The 20,191-nt window shown below is 33.9% G+C and overlaps 3 protein-coding genes across 4 annotated transcripts; 2 read left to right on the top strand and 1 right to left on the bottom strand.

Annotated features, from left to right (window-relative positions):
* Nucleotides 1–1,767: 1,767 nt before the first annotated feature.
* On the top strand, nt 1,768–5,853 carry LOC114192087 (protein FAR1-RELATED SEQUENCE 5-like). The gene is made up of 5 exons (XM_028081666.2): nt 1,768–2,144; nt 2,550–4,914; nt 5,099–5,251; nt 5,341–5,400; nt 5,523–5,853. Exons 2-5 carry the CDS (start codon nt 2,557–2,559, stop codon nt 5,604–5,606), a joined length of 2,655 nt encoding a protein of 884 aa, XP_027937467.1. The 5' UTR covers nt 1,768–2,144; nt 2,550–2,556; the 3' UTR covers nt 5,607–5,853.
* Nucleotides 5,854–13,450: 7,597 nt separating this feature from the next.
* Nucleotides 13,451–18,097, top strand: LOC114190953 (protein IQ-DOMAIN 23). Of its 2 annotated transcripts, XM_028080048.2 has the most exons (4): nt 13,456–14,054; nt 16,062–16,259; nt 16,597–16,665; nt 17,132–18,097. In XM_028080048.2, the coding sequence occupies exons 1-4, from the start codon at nt 13,659–13,661 to the stop codon at nt 17,855–17,857; spliced, it is 1,389 nt and encodes a 462-aa protein (XP_027935849.1). In that variant the 5' UTR covers nt 13,456–13,658; the 3' UTR covers nt 17,858–18,097. The 2 variants fall into 2 exon arrangements, with proteins under 2 accessions (XP_027935850.1, XP_027935849.1); XM_028080049.2 differs by lacking the exon at nt 16,062–16,259 and having other exon boundaries at nt 13,451–14,054.
* Nucleotides 18,098–19,283: 1,186 nt separating this feature from the next.
* Nucleotides 19,284–20,026, bottom strand: LOC114192814 (Bifunctional inhibitor/lipid-transfer protein/seed storage 2S albumin superfamily protein). Its single transcript, XM_028082635.2, has one exon. The coding sequence runs from the start codon at nt 19,985–19,987 to the stop codon at nt 19,625–19,627; it is 363 nt and encodes a 120-aa protein (XP_027938436.1). The 5' UTR covers nt 19,988–20,026; the 3' UTR covers nt 19,284–19,624.
* Between the last annotated feature and the right edge of the window lie 165 nt (nt 20,027–20,191).

Below are 20,191 nucleotides of genomic sequence, written 5' to 3'. Positions count from 1 at the left end.
GTTATATAAAAGAAAACATTTAAATTTACTACAATAATTTAACATATAAATAATGTTATTATTATTTTTAGTAAACATTCTACTCTCAAGCTAAAATAAATAAGAAAGACAATATTTTTTAAAAAAAAATCTACATATGCCATTCTCAACTATTAAATAAAAAATATTAGATAAATAATTTATTCTATACAACAAGAATTGATAGATTTAATTTTTAGTATGATAAAGAAAAATATTTGTACTTAGTAGAAAATTTTTAATTTTGTCAATTTTGTTTGAATAGTTTTTAAATTCGATTATTTTGTTTAAACTTCATTGTAATATTATAACAGTTAAAATATTAAATGTTTTATTAATAATTATCACATGTGTTTATTAAAACAAAAATTAATATTAATATGTAATTAATAATTATTAATTGTATGTAATAATTTTAATTTTGGTTGTGACAAATTCTAAATAGCAAAGCACATTATTATAATAAAATCATTAAATAACAACTAAATTTAGCCATAAATATAATTAGTCATTATATTAATTAAATTAAATACAATTTTATAAAAGAAAAAATAGTATTTAAAATAATTTTTATTGTTAATAAAAATTTATAATAAATTTTTTTTAGAGTTTAAATTTGTTTCGACATTAGTTAATAAACATTACAAGAAAATAATATATTATTGATAAACACAATTTGTCAATAATAACAAAAATATGTTGGTAAATCATTTATCAATTATTAGAGAAATTCGTGAGTAAAGTAATCATTATTAAATTTTAAGTTTAATTCGGATGATGTGTCAATTCGGTGTATGTTTTTTAAGAGGTGTCACTAGAGTCTCAACCTTTGAAAAAATTTCTCAATTATATCCCTTTCAACAAAAAAAAAATTAAGGCAGTTAATTTTATTTATGATTTTTACCACTAAATTTTAATATAAATATAAATATTTAATTTTGTAAGTCATTTTAAATATCAATATCATTAATGATAGTTACTAGTTTTTTTCTAAAAGGAACCTAATATAGATATTTTTTTAAAAAATTAAAACTCAATTTACATTTTTTTTAAAAACGAGTATCAAATTGACACATCCAAAAAAAAAATGAATACAATCTGACTAATTAAATATAAATTATCATTAGAGAAAGTTAAAAAATGAATACAATCTCTTCATAAATTTCTTTCAATAAATATCATTAATAATTACACACAAGTTCTATTTGTTAGTATCATTCATCGATAAAATATGTTACCCACAAATTCTTTTTGTCGTCACTGCCATTGCACCATTATTGCCATCTTCTGCTCATCCCGATCCTCCTCTCATTTCTATTCCTCTTTTTTCTAATAGTATTATATTTGTAGTAATTCTGTGAAAGAATTTATATTTTTTTTATTTAAAAAGTTTTTAACAAAATTTTTAACGAATTAGTATATTATTTTCTTTGGATGCATATTATATTATTCTAATACTTATATAAATAAACCAATTCCTTATTAAATTATATTATATATTACATATAAAATATAATTGTTATTATATTATATTATATTTATTTGATGAGTTATGTAGAAATCAATTCCTAAAATATATTTTAAATGAAAAATATATTCCAAAAAAATATAATGAAATTATATTATATATATTATATAGAATATACATTTAATATAAGAAGAGAGTAGAAGGAGAATAATCTAATAAAATATCTTATAAAAGAGAAAAAACAATTTACTATAAGGACATTAGATGTTCTAATTACTCTTAAAAAATTTTCACCGTCACAACTGTAAATTTTCTATGAAGAGAATCAGAAGGGTTTCAACAGTAGTCTTCTCCGATTTTCATCTTGTTAGGGTTTGCAGGGTTGCCATTTCATGTCTTTCTTCGCGATCACCAACTCTCGGGGATGGAAGCACCAATAATTCACATATTTCTGCAATTGTGTGTATTCGAATGCGTCTTTCTTTCGATTCAACACATAACAATTTTTGATTCGATCATATCCCAAAAAGGTCATGGACCGTCTCGTGCCTTCCTTACATGATATCTTGCTTCTTCCCTGGATCACTTGCTCCGTCTCAAACCCTAATTGTGCTACAACATCTTAGGTTCCTCGGCTACTTAGTTCGTCTCTCTACTGGTAAGGTTTCTTGCACTGGAATAACAATAGCTGCATAATGTTTGATGAGCACGATTGATGATAAATTTTGATCCAGTCAAAAAATTACAGTGCCACCTTTTGATCTTGACTCGGGATAAAGCTACATTTGATTGTAATTCTCACAGTGGAACGTCATTGTGCAAATTGCAAAGTGAAATTAAGTGGATTTTGAAACAATTATTTGTTGATTTAGCATGAACTTCTCACAATTGTTGGGTTTATTTCGTGATCCATATTTTTTTAAAGAGCTAGGCAAATTGAGTTAAAAATAAATTCTGTATGCATTTTTTACACTATCATTCAATCAGTATGAGTGAGTATGGTGAGTTAGTTGACTTTTATAAAGGTTTATCATTAATTTGCTCGTCTCCCAATTGGTTGAAGGTTTTCAATGGACGGGGATGGAAATGAGTTGGGTATTTTGCATGAAGTTGGTGTTGATGTTGGACCTCAGATGTCCAATAACTTGGACTTGAATGTGGAGCAGAACTATTGTAGTCCAAACATTGCTCATGCTAGTGACAATCAATCTTGTCCTCCATCAAAAAATGTACTCAGCACAAATACTGTGTTGGGAATTGGTACAGAATTCGAGTCTGATGATCATGCATACCGATTCTATAATAAGTATGCCAGATTGGTGGGTTTCAATGTTAGAAAAGATTGGATAAATAGGAGTAAGGTGCATGGTCAGGTGGTGTCTAGGAAGTTTACCTGCTCCAAAGAGGGATACCGCAGGAAAGACAAAAGGGATGTCAATGTGAAGAAGCATAGGAAGGAAACGAGAACTGGCTGCTTGGCACATATGATCGTCACTCGGCAGCCAAATGGAAAGTACCAGGTCACCCATTTTGAAGTACAACATAATCATGACAATGTAAACCCTAACAATGCTAACGTGGTAAACTTGCTAAATGAATTTAGTGTTGCTCATGCTGTGGAAGCTGAACCAAACAATAGTTTGGGACCTAAATCAAAGTCAGCATTAGATATGTTGAATAAAAAAATAAGTGCACGTGAATCTCTTGATATACTTTCAGTGAATTATGACAACTATCTTCACTGTGCAAGGGAAAGAGATATGAGGGAAGGAGAAGCAGGGCATTTGCTTGGTTACTTCCAAAGGCAGCACTTTGAAAATCCGACATTTTTTTATGCCATACAGCTTGATGTTGATGACAAGGTTAGCAATATTTTTTGGGCTGATGACAGTATGGTCGTGGATTATGATCACTTTGGAGATGTCATTTGTTTGGATACAATTTGCAAAACAAATGAAGATTTTCGGCCATTTATACAGTTTTTAGGTGTTAACCATCATAGACAAGTATTAATATTTGCTGCTGCTTTTCTATATGATGATTCCATTGAATCATTTACTTGGTTATTTCGAACTTTCATTAATGCTATGTCTGGGAAAAAGCCAAAGGCCATTCTCACAGAACAAGAAGCTGTAATCATTGAAGCAGTCAATACAGTTTTACCTGACACAGACCATTGTACTTGTGTATGGCAGTTGTATGAGAACACTTTGAAACACCTCAACCATGTTGTAAAGGATGCGGAATCTTTTGCAAATGATCTGCGGAGCAGTATTTATGACCCCAAGGATGAGGAGGAATTTACTCATTCTTGGGAAACTATGCTAGAGAAGTATAATCTGCAGCAAAATGAATGGCTGAGATGGATGTATAGAGAAAGAGAGAAATGGGCTGTTGTCTTTGGTCGGAATACATTTTTTGTAGACATCAAAGGCTTTCATTTAGCTGAGATTTTGTCTCATAAGTTTAGAAGTTATCTAAATCCTGACCTTGATGTCTTTCAATTTTTTAAGCATTTTGAAATGGTAGTAGGTGAACAACGTTATAAAGAAATAGAAGCTAGTGATGTAATGAGCAGGTCTTTGCCAAGGCTAATGGGTAATGTGGTTCTGTTGAAGCATGCAAGTAATATTTATACACCAAGAGCGTTTGAAGTATTTCAGCGAGCATATGAGAAGTCTTTGAATGTTATTGTTAATCAACACAGTAGAAATGGATCATTGTTTCAGTACAAAGCAAATACATTTGGGCATAATAGACAATATAGTGTCACCTTCAATTCCTCTGATGACACAGTTGTCTGCAGTTGTATGAAGTTTGACCGTGTTGGATTTCTGTGTGATCACGCGCTTAAAGTTCTTGATCAAAGAAACATAAAAGTAGTTCCACCTCAGTACATCTTGCAGAGATGGACTGAAGATGCGAGGATGGGAAATCGTAGAGAGATTAAGCAATGTAAAATGCAAGATAGTCCTAAAAGGGTTGTTGCTAGCTGTTACAAAGACTTGTGCCACAGACTGCTCAAGTTGTCAACAAGAGCGTCTGAATCCGAGGAGGCCTATCAATTTGTTATGAGGCAACTTGATGAAGTGATGGTAGGAGTGGAGAAAATCTTAACACCGAAAGCTGAAGGTGAAGTTGTCACCTCACTTAATATTGATGCAGATGCTTCAGAAAGTGAGCCTGCAAAGATCTTTCCGAATGATCATGTTATTGAGGATCAGGATGAAAGTACCAGCGCAAATAGTGGAAAAGACAGGAGAGCCACGTCAGGCAGGGGGCACTTAACAACCGTGACATGTAGTGGAGCTGATTCTGACAGGATTTTGAATGTAGAAGAATCACCGCAAAATACCGATATCTGTATTTCGAGGCCCCCCTCTACATATGTTTCATCTCAGCCTGCAGCACCAAATCCGATTCTGCAGGTCATCTTTTATCATTTATCAGATATGACAGTTTATACTGTGATCAATTATTTATTTACAATTATCAACATATTCGGTGCTCAACTTTATGAGATAATAAGTTGTCTCTTTTTATATCTGTGTATATACTACATACACGCGCCAAAGAGACTGACATTTGTTGATTCTTTCATTTGTGATACAGGGTTTGTACAGTTTTGAAGGCAATCAAGTGGTGCACTGCATGTGTGAGCAGACTAATCTTATGGTGGACAGTCAATCTAATTCTACCATGATGCAACCGCAAGACATCTTTTCTAACCCACAGGATTCTCCTGGTCAATCTCAACTATTGCAGGTGTTCAATTTTGTAGTCATCCAGTGTTTTTATCATACGTGGAACATCCATGTGTATATAATATAACATTTTAAGAAATTTTTACTCAGGAGCCTATAATCCAGAGCACGTATCTTGAGTCCATGCCGAGCAATAATCAGATGCGGCAGGTAAACACTTCTTGGTCAAAACCAATCAGCGTCACCCCCACCCTGAAAAAATAGAAAGATTTTTGGTAGGAAGATTCATGTCAGCTAACTTTTTAAATCTGCTCTGGGCATATTGGTTGCAGGGAATGGATCTTGACATCCAAAATCCTCATTCGTCGTCGTTCTTGCTGTATGACCATAGATACAGAAGTTCTGAGTCTGCATGAAGTACAACGGAATAAAATGGTTAAATCATTTTCCTCTAATGCTCTTCTGATTGTACCAGTGTGTTTTTCTGTACAGTGCGGATTGATCTAGTCGTTAGCATTGAAACAGAATCATTCTTCCCTCTTTGTACATAACCAAACATTCATCATACAATATTGTGTAGCTCATATGAACATTACATAATCGAATGCGATGGCTACACAAATTTTTTGAATGAAAGTTAACAAAAATCTACAAATACATCCATATTTTTTGGTAGATAATACATTCCTTTTTATCCTCTTATTACTTGAAATGAATTACTTTTGTTCTGTTGCTTTTACAAGGAATACGATTCAAAACATTTCCTTGCTAATCTGAACGAGAAAAAGTTTTGGAGGCCCTAGAGATTTTCTGCTTGATGATTCTGAAAATTCTTGATACATTTTTCTTTTAAGAAACTTCTCATACACTGTTAAGTTGATGTATAGTAAGAGTAATTATTATTTTCATAATGCGAGAAATACAAATTTAGACTATATAATTAATATACACATGGAAAATATTAAAAGTTAACTGTGATCAAATGATCATTTAAAAAAGTTGCATAGCTTTATATTTGTTCTTATTTATCTTGCTAATCCAGGGTTCTTAATTGGATAACTCTATAGCACGATATGGTTACATTACTAGTGGATCTGGATCCTCTCGCTTGTGACACGAGCACATGACTTTGTTATATTAAGTGATACAAATTCAAGGTGGGACATTGTGCCGAAACTCGGGACCCTGTCCAAATATTGGTCATTTAGATCATTGACTTGTGTTGTGTCTGTAGTCTATTATATATCTTTCTGAATTTGGTAAGGAGATATTTCGTTATCGGAAACCACCAATTTTCAGATTATTTGCTCCCCTCCCCCTTCATCTTTTAGAAATTTGATGGGTCTCGGATCTCCATGTGTCAGTTTGCCCCAACTGTATTTTGAACATGATTCTTCGATAAATTTGTGTAGCGATATAAAGAATTTGTACCGATATTTAATTATAAATTGTAGTATGAAAAGTGTATTAATTTTATATTAATTATTTTTAAAGTTATGGTTAATTAGTTGATATATATATTTTTATACTGATATTGTATAGAAATGTCATTCTTTTTTAATGATTTTACAGTGGTTTGAATTTTGATATCATTTTAACGAATCAATTCATGACCTTTCGGGTGCTGTATTTTCCTGCTTCCACGCATGTGTTATTCTAATTTGACTACTTTACAGTTCTATTATATAGTACACTACCTTATTTAATTTTGTTGACTTTCCAGATACAGAATCTTCCTATAGCCAAGCCACATTCATTGACTTGACTGCTTATTGTGTCTTTTTATAGCGTTTGTATTTGCCGACTTTTCATTATTGTGCTTAACCAACGTCAGAACTAAACGGTAAACTGGTATTTGCAAAACTCAACTTCCATACCAACCATATTAACCAAAATGTCTTGTTATTTTTTTGTATAAAGTGATCACGACTAAAAGGGCCACACGATCGCCTGAATTGGCATTGCAAAGAATGTTTTTTCTTCCATAAAGAACTGAAAAAGATAAAACAAAAATTATGATAATTATTGGCCAATTTTAGAGAAGCAAGATGGTACCATGCCTCTCTCCTTGCTTGAACTGAAAGAATAATTATTGCCCAAAACATATGTTTAGCTAGTAGAAAATAGAAAATAAAATACAGAAGCACCTTTATATTTATTATTCTGGTAGAGGGTAATACATGGACCTTTCCTATTTTGGTTAGATTATCTGTTTTAATTTTTTTTTTCAATCGATAGCGTTATACAAATAAGTTTTAGGCAATATTTATTCAGAGTGAGGAAAGATAATGATAATTCTTATCCATGTATATTGTTTAAAACATACAAGACATAAGAAAATATAAAATAACATTAGTTTTTTTTCTTCTTATTTTGAATATAAAACCTTAAATGGGTGAGATATAAACGTGAGCATAACAAACACTAGGGTGGTAATGTGCGCTTAGTCCAACAGATCAGTCCGCAGACAAGTCAAAAAAACATAGGGTGGGTCGAGACACGGACGACTCAAGAGTTTCAGAGGTCTAAAAAAAATTTAAAAAATGAGCCATTTTATTTAAATTTATTTTTCAAACATTTTTTGATGTAAAAAATGAGGCCTTTGAATATAATTTGATAAAGGAAAGTTCCTAGAATATATACCGTTAAGATAATCTATATCATTGATTGATCTTAATAGAACCCTTTTCTACCAATCTCTCAAATATGTATCAAATATTCTTCAATTTGCTTGGATCATATATATCTTTATAAAGAGTATAATCAATCTCCTCCTCATTACCATGGATTTAAGAATCATAATTAACCTTATCACTAACTACTTCTTTTTCCTTCCTTTTTTTCTATTGTTGATTTCACTTATATATATATTGTTATCATCTGTTCATTCAAAGAGCATTCACCTCTATTTTCTAATTCATTTATTTATCTATTTTCATAAATTTATTCATAGATTATTTCATGATGTAATTAAAGCCTCAATTTTTTTTTTCTTCTCAAATTTTGAATAGCCTGATTCAAATTTTCTAATTGACATATGTATATATTTTTATATAAAATAAAAAATTATAATATATTAAACACTCTTAAAGACAAGTATATAAAATGAATGAGTTAAGACAATAAAACCTGGTTCTGGTGGTTGTTACGAAAGTGAACTTGATAGTAGAATTGTAGTGTCTTGAAGTCTCACGTCTCTTTTCCTTCTCAAGTCTCAATTGTTTTAGAAGCATTTTTTAAGATTAATAATTAATAAAAATAATTTTAAAAAAATAGTGTTCTTCTCAACTCATAACAAGTCTTTTTTTTTTCCTAAATTTGAATTATTTTTTACATAAAACTCAACTTTGAATTATTCCTAACTTAATCTATTATCCACACAAAAAAAAACTAAATCTTATCTAATTAATAGTTTTGTAGAAAAATTTCAATTCCTCGTCAAGATATACGCAAAAAATCACTCGAAATTCGTAAATCTAAAAACACAAAAAAATAAAACTGGACAAAAGAAACACATTTCTAATTCTAATACAAATCCAACAAACGAAGTAAAAACACATAGCAACACAAATACAAAGAAAAATCATACTAACCGAAAATAAGGATGAAAAAGATTAGTAAACACGAGCAACATTTGATTCAAGGATTGTAATTTGCCAAAATCATAACAAAAGAACTCTAGATTAGAAGATAGCAAAAGAAGGACAAGAGAAGTCACATAGAAGAAAATAGAATAAATACTGATTATAAATAATTATAGATAACTAATTATTATTTTTTTTAAACAAAATTATAATTTACTAAAAAAAGGTTTTAACTCATTGAATATCATTTTTATTATTAATAAAAATTAACCGACACTAATAATAATTTAATTAAATTTTATTCTCAAACATAAACTTATAATTAATTTAATATAGCTATATTAGTAGTACAATATTCTCAAACATACACTAACCGACACTAATAAATACTGATTATAGATAATTATAGATAACTAATTATTAATTTTTTTAAACAAAATTATAATTTACTAAAAAAAGGTTTTAACTCATTGAATATCATATTTATTATTAATAAAAATTAACCGACACTAATAATAATTTAATTAAATTTTATTCTCAAATATAGACTTATAATTAATTTAATATAGCTATATTAGTAGTACAATATTTCTTTTTTAGGCCTTTTTTTTCTTAGACATAATTTTATAATTAATTTAATAGAGGTATATTAGTACTAAAAAACTTTTTTAGACCTTTTTTCTTAAATATAATATTATAATTAATTTAATATAAAGATACTAGTAGTAAAAAAATTTTGAGGCCTTCTTTCTTTGGAGGCTTAAAGTGAGTGCTTTCCTTGCTTTACCATGAGTTTGCCCTGGATCGAGATATTGAGCATGTTTGCTCGCAAAAGTCCGACTTGCATAACTCGCAGTCTGCGCAGGCCAGTGGCTGGACGGGGTGGACTGGCACGCAACCCGCATAAAAAAACTGTACTTGTCGTGTACGTTGGTTACTTTCCTTCTTGACTTTTGCATGAACAATATAAATTCTTGTATGAGTGAAAAAAACAAGTGTCATGTATTTATGAATGTGCTAAAATTTGAAGAATTTATCGTGTATGTCAAAATTTGGATATGAATACGATGAAAATGTTGGATTACCAATTTATTATTCAACTTCCTAAAATCTTTGTTTAACTTTGTGAATTGTTGAAGATTTTCATTTATTGACACTGAAAACTTTATTATAGAAAATAAAAAATATAAAAACAAGTCAACCTGTAAGCTCACAGAACCTATATGAGATAAGTTAGACTTTTGAGTTCGCATTTTCAAAATAAAACGAGTCGATCGAACTTGCATTTTGAAGATCAAGTATCAGAGAGACTTAAACAAACCGTACTGACTCATATTATCATTTTAACATGTAACTTAATGCGTGTAGTTCATTTGACAACCGGCCCAACAGTTTTTCTCAAAGCACGAGTCATGTTTTATTTGTTTTGTTCGACACTGCAAAATTCTGAAGCATATAGCAACACTTTTCTCTCCATTCGTTACCAAAAGGAAAGCAACTCTAGATTGATAAAAGGAAAAAAAAATGCAATTTTTTTTATAGAAAATGTTATTATCCATTTCTCTTCTTTTTCTTAAAGAATATAAATACATTGAAAAACATTTTTAATTTGTAATGCTAAAAGAGTTTAGTCTCAACGTGTCAGTCAAATCCTTGATCTTCTTCCACGGTCACCCCAAAATTAGTTCGCCAGATTATTAAGATATTAAATTCCACGCGTCTACTCTGAATAGACAAATATAGATAAATGTCTCACAGTGTTTATTAAATTCATATCATTCATTCATTCTTATATACAGTCTATCGGATCAAATAATGGGTTAAACTCTATTTTCTATCGTTTATCTTGATTTAAAGTTTCAATTTTATAATAATTTTAATTTATTGTTTACTATAATATTTTTTAACTATAATAATTTTGGCAAATTTTGTTATGATATTTCTTACCGCTATTAAAAACTAATAAGTTGGGAAAACAAAATACTAGAGACTGATGCATTATATATATATAATCATAATTTATTTTAATCAAAAAAATTACCTTTGTATATAAAGTTATAATATGCAGTAAAAGTTAAAATTGAGGTAGCTTGATCCTTATATTTTATTTCTGAGAATATCCGTTTTATTTATCGACTTATTCTTTTAAATCTGTATCTTTTTCTTCTACAAATACAGGTGCGAAAATGTTGCCTATAGTGTAGTAATTACGTCCAATTCGTAGGAAGATTGTTAGAGGAGTTTAACAATTTATAGGATAGAAATGTAAAATAAATAAATTTACTTTTATAAATTAAAATTAGTTCATAGTAGCAATTTATGAAAAAAAATTATATGTTTCTTAGAAGACGTTACAAATAAATTCGTCCAAACTGTAACGTCCCATTTAATTTATAAATGCAATTAAAAGAGACACCACACATAAAATAGTATAACAACGCAGTCCTAGGGTTCTCAACATCATCCCTACAAAACTAGGCACAACACGATGTCAACAAAGCAGGATAACGATTCATCTAAAAGTTTACAATCTAATAACCACGAATACAGGGGCCACAACCCTAAAGAAAGCATGGAGGAAAGAAGTATGAGATCCAGCCCAAATGGCTAAGTAGCGGAATCGCCGTTCCCTTGTTGACCACGAGAACCTCGCCTATCTGCTCCCATCAACCAAGTTGATGATCATCGCAAGAAAGAACAACCACATACAACATAACCATGTAACAAAACGGGTAAGCTAGAGCCAACAACATATGCATCATACAGTCAAATATATGTTCATCATCTCACATCCATATAACAACCAAACATGTTATGACTCTTTATTCAATACACTACAACTCGACTCGACTCATCCGGATACGTATAACTTAGGCGGATTCAGCGGATGCTTGCACTTGTGGTGGATACCTCTGCTCAACCCCGAGCTGCTCGATCCTGAGCCATGTAATACAAGTGTTATGATGAATCAAATTTCCCTCACCACAAGGTTAGCCTTTAATGGATTTCAGGCCTCCTGCTACTCTCACCACAGGAGTCAGTCCACTCTAGGTGAGACTAACTGGCTCCTCAGAGTGTCAGGATACAACCTTACCTTGAATCCTTACCTAGTTATACAGATGGGGCACCACCATGGACACCCACTAACAGGGGCCATGGGATTACGTCCCGACCACTAAAGCGCAACCCTGAAAGTCTCACCTAGAGACCCCAAGGAATTATGCACTGACACAGATCGACCTCATTCATATAACCAAAATAATTACCACGCATAGATATACATCACTCGTACCAACCTTTGAAGCCAATGCCTTTCGTGATCCAGACCCAACTCATTCCAACACCTCATAGTTTATCCATGTAAGTAAGATCCAACTCATCATGTTATCATGCCACTTTAATATTATCCGTTTCATTTAATTCACATGCCAATTCTCATACCAACCCATCATCTAAAATTCATGAATCATGCAAATATACTTCATGCTCCATTATATACATATCACTCATCATACAATCATACTCAACCAAAACAAATCATTTAGGAACCAATAGACATCCAAACACAGCCCTGTCTCGCTTAGCACCTCGCTCAGGCTGAGGGGTCTCGCTCAGGCGAGAAAGTCTTGCTCGGGCGAGTTCCCCCTCCGCCTAGGCGAGGGCACAAGATCAGGGGCATGAACAACGCGGGATCTCGCTTAGGCGAGACCCCTCTCGCCTGGGCGAGTTGCCTGCTCGCTCAAAATTTTGAGCGGGTCGCCTGGGCGACCTCTCGCGTAAAAGGAGTTTGGGCGAATCCCTGATTGTCTCGCTTAGGCGAGACTGGCTCGCTTGGGCGAGATTAACAGGTCTCGTCACTGTTTCGCCTGCAACAACCATGTTTTGTGAACCAACCAAGCATACAAGGCATCCTCACACATCAAATCGAAGCATTCATTCATAAAATCAGTAACTAACTCAAGAACGACCAAAACAACATCAAAAGCTGGAACCCTAACTTCCCGTACCTGAAAATGGGTTCGTACAGGACGTTCGACGCGTAACCGAGGAGCACAGCAGTTCTAGAACGCACTAAGGAGCTGAAAACAGAAGGTACACGGAACCAGGGCAGATTAGTACCAAACCCTAACTGCAAAAACACAAGGGAAAGCAAAAAGGGAACTCCGATGATCTAGAGGGTACTTACGTGGAGTAGAAACTGATTCGGAGCTAGCTCGAAAGACTTGGGGAGGAACCCTAGCAGAACTCTAGTGCGGAAGGAGAAGGTGACGGTTGCTGAGTTTTTGCAATAATGAGAGTGAGTGTAGAATTAGGACAGACCTAAGGACTTTATACGTTGGACCGGCCTTAGGCCCACTTACAAGGGCAGCCCACCAACTTTAGAGCAGAAATAAAATGGAGGCCTTACACAAACAATCTATATGCATAAAAGATCTCAAAAGGAAACAATATAATATAAAATTTAGTGATACAGAAAAATTAATTCACACAAGTTAAATTTAAGAGAATACTCATATTGCACTAACAAAATTTTAATCCGAAACCTATATCTAGAATTCAATTCTTACCAACTCTACTAACTTTATTTGGTGGTATACTACATAGTATGCAATAAGGTTTGAGCGAGGAAATTAATAAATTTATAAGACAATCAGTGACAGGAGCGTGGGTGAAAAAAACAAAACGGGAATTGCGAGTGAAGAAGAAGGTGTTGCAGAGGCGCGTGAAGTTAATGGAGAACAAAATGAGACGTCCAAATCTCCGACACTCTAACTACAAAATCCAAGTATTCCACTCTTCTTCAGCAACTTCCATTATCATTCCCTCTCTTTCTCTAACTAAACTCACTTAACTTCTCTCTCCACCCATGACTTGACTTCACCAATGGGCTTTCTCCGTCGAATTTTCGGCGCCAAAAAACCCTCGGACTCCAAACCCCCCAAGAAAAGATGGGCCTTCCTCAAGCCCACGCCCCGGAACAAGTCACTCCCGCCGCCACCGCCCCCCTCTGCCTTCAACACCCACTTTGATTCCTCCACTTCTTTGGACGCCAACAAGCATGCCATCGCCGTCGCCGCCGCCACCGCCGCCGTCGCCGAGGCCGCGCTGGCCGCTGCACACGCCGCAGCCGAGGTTGTCAGACTCACGAGCGGCGCCACCGCCGCCACAAGTACCAGTAACAGCACAAGACCCGCTGCCACCGCGGCGCGTGTTAGCCAGTTGCGGTTGCCGGAGCAAACTGCCGCCGTTAATATACAATCGGCGTTCCGTGGCTACTTGGTAAGTTAAAAAAAAAATACCAAGACTAGACAATTGTTTTCTTCATGGGCATACCTTTTTCCGAAGTTTATCTGACTCAGTTTATATTTTTTTTGAAAAATATTCTTCCATGGTCATATATGACTCGATTTATTTGACTATTTTTTTTTATTGAAATGGAATTTTTTCCATGGATTTCCTCGGGAACAAACGATGGTCAAAATTGCTTATTTTTCAATAATTAAAATGTTTTTCTAATCTTTAAATAAATTTTTGCACTGAAAGCAACCTGTTCCGGGGACATAGGTATTGGTCCCCTTCCACCTCCACACCCCACCTTTACTTCCTTCCAAAATCCTATATGAATTCATTGTTATTATATAATTAATTAATGACTTTTTTTATTATTATAGTAAGATTCTGGAAAGTATTTGTTCTCTCTGTCCTCTCAGAGTTGATACTGCTACTGAGTGCTGACAATTTGCTATATGTATATATTATCTCATCATATTCAAATTGCAGATTCCTTTTATTTTACTATTCTAACCTTTTCTATGCACAGTTTATGTTTGACTAATGATAATTTATATCCTTACATATGATGAAGAAATTCATTTTTTCCTTGTCTGTTCGCATGACATGATTTTTCTCTTAAATAATAACAAATATTATTACATCTTCTTATCACGTGCTGTGCAACATTTAATTAGATTTATTACTTTGAGTCATATCTTCCATGTGCGTTTGAGTGCTTATCTCATAAACTTGGTTCTACATCTCGAGAATGTAATGTTGCTCTCTGTTGAATATATTTTTGCCTTATTTATTAGTTTGATTGACAAAAACGAACGACACTTTAGATAAAGTTAACGAAATTATAATGAGGAATAGCATAGGAAGGGAAATGAAGTTGGGTACCCGTTTGAGAGAGTTTTGTTATGGGTAAAGATTTGCAAGTGGGAAGCAAGGTTCAAGTTTTTTAAGAAAAAGTTCCATTTTTGGGATTTGAGTGTGTGGGAATTGGAGGAGTATGTGGGGGGACTGAAAAGAGGAAAATGGGACGTGTGTGAATAGCATAAGAGTGGCCCACATAGTTGGTGAATGGTGAGTTATGATAGTTACCTTTGCAAGAGGCAAAGTAGAATGACCCTCTTCCCAAAAAACATCAAAGGTTAGTGGCCCTGTGCCAGCCCATTTTCAACCACATCTAAGGTCATGACCCTAACTACTCATTGGTGGGGGTAGCCATTAATGTACTGTAATAGGAGAGAGAAGAGCAGGTTGGTAACCACTAATCTTGTTTTTGCCTTTCTATGAGGGTAGTATTTGTGATCATGTCATTGTCTTGCCATATCACAAGAGCAAAATACCACTCCTTTGTGAGAAAAGAAAAAGGGGTTTCACCTTGCTTTAAGATAAACTCATTCTAGCTTTAATCAGAAACAAGTAACTCTAGTTAAGCTCACTAACCGACCATAATGCGTTCTTTTGTCTGAAAAGGATTTAGAGAGAGAATGATGTTACAATTTTCATTGGGCTAATGAACTTAACTATTTTTATCTTTTCTGCTGCTGGCTGTGCTAACCAAACCCAAGGGGAAATTTAGCATAGGAAGGTTCAAGGAATAAAGAGTAGTGATGAATCTGCAACAATATAAAATGATGGTTTTCAGACGAAGGAAATTCAAAAAATATAAAATGATGTATAAAAATAAAAAAACAGACCTTTAGATTGAATTCAAGCGTAAATTTTTGTTGGAAAAGAAAGGAACATGATTATAGGATGGGTTTTGACGGTGTGTGTTTGTTTAATAATGATTGTGCATGTGAGATTTCCTTGCTAAGGTCCGAAACTAAACATGTAGCAAACATGTTTTCTCGGGTTTGGATTTTCTCCTTCATGGAAATTGATTTTGTTAGTGGTCCTCTCAAGTAGGGATTGGGTGAATGTGGTAGTTATAGGATGGTGTGTATAAGAATATGATGGGAAATATTTGAGAAAAAAAAAGTGTTTGGATGAAATTGGAAGGCAAGGAGAGCATTGAGAGCACTAAAAGCATTGGTGAAGCTGCAAGCATTGGTTAGGGGCCACATTGTGAGAAAGCAAAGTGCTGATATGCTGAGGCGCATGCAGACATTGGTGAGACTTCAGGCCCAGGCACGTGCAAGCCGTGCGCACTTGTCATATAATACGCCTTCTTTCAAGTCTTCCCTTTCTCACTACCCTGTAAGCAAACACTTTCTCTTTTTCCATTTCACAACTCTTTTTTATTCTCAGGCCAACTTTTTGGTTTAACTACCAACTTCAATGCTACTATGTATTTCTTCATACCTCTCTGTCACTTTTATAACCTAACTTTACGAAATTACTTTCCGCCGAAATTGTAAAATATGAAGGTGCTTAGTATAGTATGCTGTTTTAGGTTGAATTCTGATTGCCATTTAAATGTGGATTATCTGTTTAAAAGATTGGGTACTATTATTGCTCAGCTATGTATGGCTCATCAACCATTAACTTCTCTGATTGATTAATTTATTATTATTATTATTATTTATACTTGTAGGTCCCTGAAGAACGTGAGCACCCACCTCGTGTCCTCAATACAAAATTTGATGGATCCTCTATCCTTAAGGTGCACGATTCTTTCCCATTTAAGCACCATAGATAAATAATATTGACCTTTTATGAAAATACTATTTTAAGGCCTCTATCTTATTATGAATTTTATTAAGAGATAAACTTTAAGTCTAAGTCAGTCCCACAAGACTGATTTGTAAAATAAGGTTTGCACCTAGATGTATTTTTCTCTCCTTCATAGTATTAAATCAACACACAAATGTATTTCTTCTCTTTCATTTTGTTTGTTAGGCACTAAGTTTCATCATATGCTCCTTAGGATCGAAAAGAAATGTTAAATGAATTAAAAATAAAATCATCATAAATTATTAAAAACTTTCAACAAGTTTGCTTTAAGCTTATATTGACGCATTGGACCGGCCTAAAGAGGAATCAGTTAGGTGTTGACATAACTTGAAGAAAAGTGTTCCTCTCTTAATTCTCTCAACTTTAATGGCATTTTCTTTGTTTAAAACTTGCAGAGATGTAGTTCCAATGCCAACCTTAGGAACGTTGACTCGGAACGAGCCCGGTTTGATTCGAATTGGTTAAACCGTTGGATGGAATTAGATAACAAGAGCAAGCAAACTGGAGATGCTTCAGTGAGAACTGGACGCCCAGATGATGATAAAAGTGACAAGATTCTGGAAGTAGATACTTGGAGGCCACACTTCAAGTCTCACCACAGTAGCAGCTCCTTTCAGACAGCGCATTATTATTTGAGTTCTGACAACAACAATGATAACTTTATGGCAAATGAGTCTCCATCAAAACGTTCGGCAAAGGCTCTGAACCAAAGTTTCTCATCAAGGGAGGTGTTGCAGCTGAACTCTCTCAAGTTTCAAAAAGGGAAAGAAGAAGCAACTTCAAGAACTGCTGACAACAGTCCACAAGCTTTTTCAGCCAATTCTAGAAATGGAAGTGGTGCAAGGAGGGGTCCCTTCACACCTACCAGGAGTGAGTGCTCATGGGGTTTCTTCAGTGGCTATTCGGGTCACCCCAATTACATGGCAAATACTGAATCTTTTCAAGCTAAGGTTAGATCACAAAGTGCACCAAGACAAAGGCTGGAGTTTGACAGACACAGTTCCACTAGGAGGCCTGTTCATGTGGTGGGGCCTAATTCAGACCAGGATTCAGATTTAAGAAACAAAGTCTTACCTGCTTCTAACACTGTCAACAGAATTGGGAGTAGTAATTTAAGGTGACGTTGAGTGTTTTATAAGAAAATCTTCACTTTCTTCCATAAAATGAAGAGACATATTTGGTCTTGTTTGAGTTTTTTGTGTGTGGCAGCAGTTGAGAATGTAATTATATATTTTACCTGTATTCATTTAGTCCATACACCATTATTCTCTCATTGTTGACGTTTTCAGTGTGTGGATGTGTAAATGATGACTTGGTTTGACTGTTTGCTTAGTGGAGTGCATGTTTTGAATCATAACTTACATGGAATTAGTCCCTTCATGCGAACAATTAATGATGGATCCTAGCAATCATTTATCGTTAGGGACAAATGCTTGGCAGTTGGCACATCATTATGTGTACGACAAAGACTTCGGTTTTTTTTAATTCAGAAAGGGAAAATGTACAGTTTGATGTTCCGATAATAACACTTTTTCATTAACTTTACTGTTTTTAATTTATGTTACTATTTTGCAAAATTTTGCAAAATCAAAGAGTTTTCAAACTCTAAAACATATCTACTATACGCAATGCATTAAGTGATCATACCGCAGAAATTTTGGGGTAGATGTTGGCCTGTGGGGTATGCACTTTTTCCTTTGAACGCTAAAGCTGTTATCAAAATCCACTAATCTGGTTTTGCTCCTGTTGATGATTTCATCACTCTGTTCCAGAAAACGGGCTCAGATCACATACCGTTTTTGCTATCAACTTGTTAAGGTCTTCATCTTTTTATAATATATATAACTTGCAGTGTAATTTTGTCTTCCCTTCAAAATGAGATGATGTATCATAATGGAACTAACAACCATCTTATTTTCTCTATCTAATTTGCATGGATGCAACTTTGAATCCGTATCCTTCTTCTCTATCTATACCATTGTGCATAAAACAATAAATTTTACAAAACCTTGCCTGAGGGTTATTTAAAGAATAACTGTCATTTTTACTTAGTATTCCCATTTTGATTTATTCACTGTGAACTCACGGAGATTAGATCTATGCTTTCTCAGTAGTTTAGTCTTTCGGTGGTCCATTTTGTCAGACAGTGACAAGAAACATGAGGACAAAATAATTCATGTATGACAGCATTACTCACACCTTTGGATCTTTCCCTTATCTTGTTCTGGTCTAGTTTTTGTTTTTGATGAGACTACGAATTGGAACTGTGTCCTTGGATGCTCACCTTAGGCCATGCAGTTGAAATCAAGCGATTATATGGAGCTATTCGTGAGAATGATTAATCTACAACTAATCTCACTAAGACACCCTACTCCTTTTATAAGATGCTTTTATCAAATGCCTACTTACGCACTTTCCTTTTCCTGCTTTTATAAAGTGTGACCACCTTCATTATGCCAAAATCATTAGCTTTTTTCCACTGATGCAAAAGTTGTAAAGGAGTAACAACTTTGAATTGAATCGAACCTTTACAATAAAGAGGTCAGATAGCGGAATTCTCCTGAATTAAAAGCAAGAGAGATATATAGTTTTATGGTTGACATCGGTCATTATGAATTAGTTGAACTGATTTCACTCTCAAACATAAAATACTAGAAAAATGGGTGCAATAAAACATTGGAGCGACCTTAGCTTCAAGTATATATCCAACGACAACCACCACACCACCCGACATAGTGGTGTGGGTCACTAACATGGCTATGGCTATGAACATCTTCATATATGTTGAGTGAATATTAATGGTGGTAGATGAAGACCCTCTTCTATCTTATTGAAAGTTGAACTCTAAGTAGATTATTATACAGCAAATATGGTATAAAAGTATAAAGTTATAAACTACAGTCTGCATTAGGATCAATATTGAATCCGAAAGAGATACCACATAAGCCTGGTAAGATACCTATGGCTGAGGCATTTGAACTGAAATTGTCGATGAGATCCATTAAGCACCTACAAACATATTGCCTATTATCAGCGGTGTTAGCAATACTGTTGACTCCAGACATAGCATCACAACAAGGGGACCCTGGAATGGGGTCTGGGGTGCCATGGGTGATGAACAAGGAGCATGCTGAGAAAAGCTGAGTAATTATGGAGCATTCTATAAATGAAGATACAATTGGAGCCCAGGACAACAACATCGCCAACCCAATTATCCTTAAAGCCTTGTTGCTTCCCACACAAAGTTCCATCACAATGTGCTTCTAAGGAAGGCTTTCTCTTCCTTAAAGAAACTTTTAAATTTAGTTAAGTGGAGTCCCTTCATTACATTATAAAGTTATATGATATATCAGAGGAAAATGATGGGTTGGTGTGCAATGTGAAGCATGTGGTTTTACATGAATTTTCTATGAGCTTTGAGACCTGCATGACGTTACCATTTGAAAAGATGTCAT

The sequence above is a fragment of the Vigna unguiculata genome, chromosome 7 (assembly GCF_037176805.1).
Source record: "Vigna unguiculata cultivar grain cowpea cultivar isolate G323 ecotype 2 chromosome 7, ASM3717680v1, whole genome shotgun sequence".
Classification (NCBI taxonomy): Eukaryota; Viridiplantae; Streptophyta; class Magnoliopsida; order Fabales; family Fabaceae; genus Vigna; species Vigna unguiculata.
This window is presented reverse-complemented; position numbering and strand designations above follow the sequence as displayed.

Coding starts and splice junctions, on each gene's coding strand:
- LOC114192087 (XM_028081666.2), top strand. CDS start 2,557: ATGGACGGGGATGGAAATGAGTTGGGTATTTTGCATGAAGTTGGTGTT. Junction 4,915..5,098: donor CACCAAATCCGATTCTGCAG/GTCATCTTTTAT, acceptor TTTGTGATACAG/GGTTTGTACAGTTTTGAAGG. Junction 5,401..5,522: donor GCAATAATCAGATGCGGCAG/GTAAACACTTCT, acceptor TATTGGTTGCAG/GGAATGGATCTTGACATCCA.
- LOC114190953 (XM_028080048.2), top strand. CDS start 13,659: ATGGGCTTTCTCCGTCGAATTTTCGGCGCCAAAAAACCCTCGGACTCC. Junction 14,055..16,061: donor CGGCGTTCCGTGGCTACTTG/GTAAGTTAAAAA, acceptor TGAAATTGGAAG/GCAAGGAGAGCATTGAGAGC. Junction 16,666..17,131: donor ATGGATCCTCTATCCTTAAG/GTGCACGATTCT, acceptor TAAAACTTGCAG/AGATGTAGTTCCAATGCCAA.
- LOC114192814 (XM_028082635.2), bottom strand. CDS start 19,987: ATGGAACTTTGTGTGGGAAGCAACAAGGCTTTAAGGATAATTGGGTTG.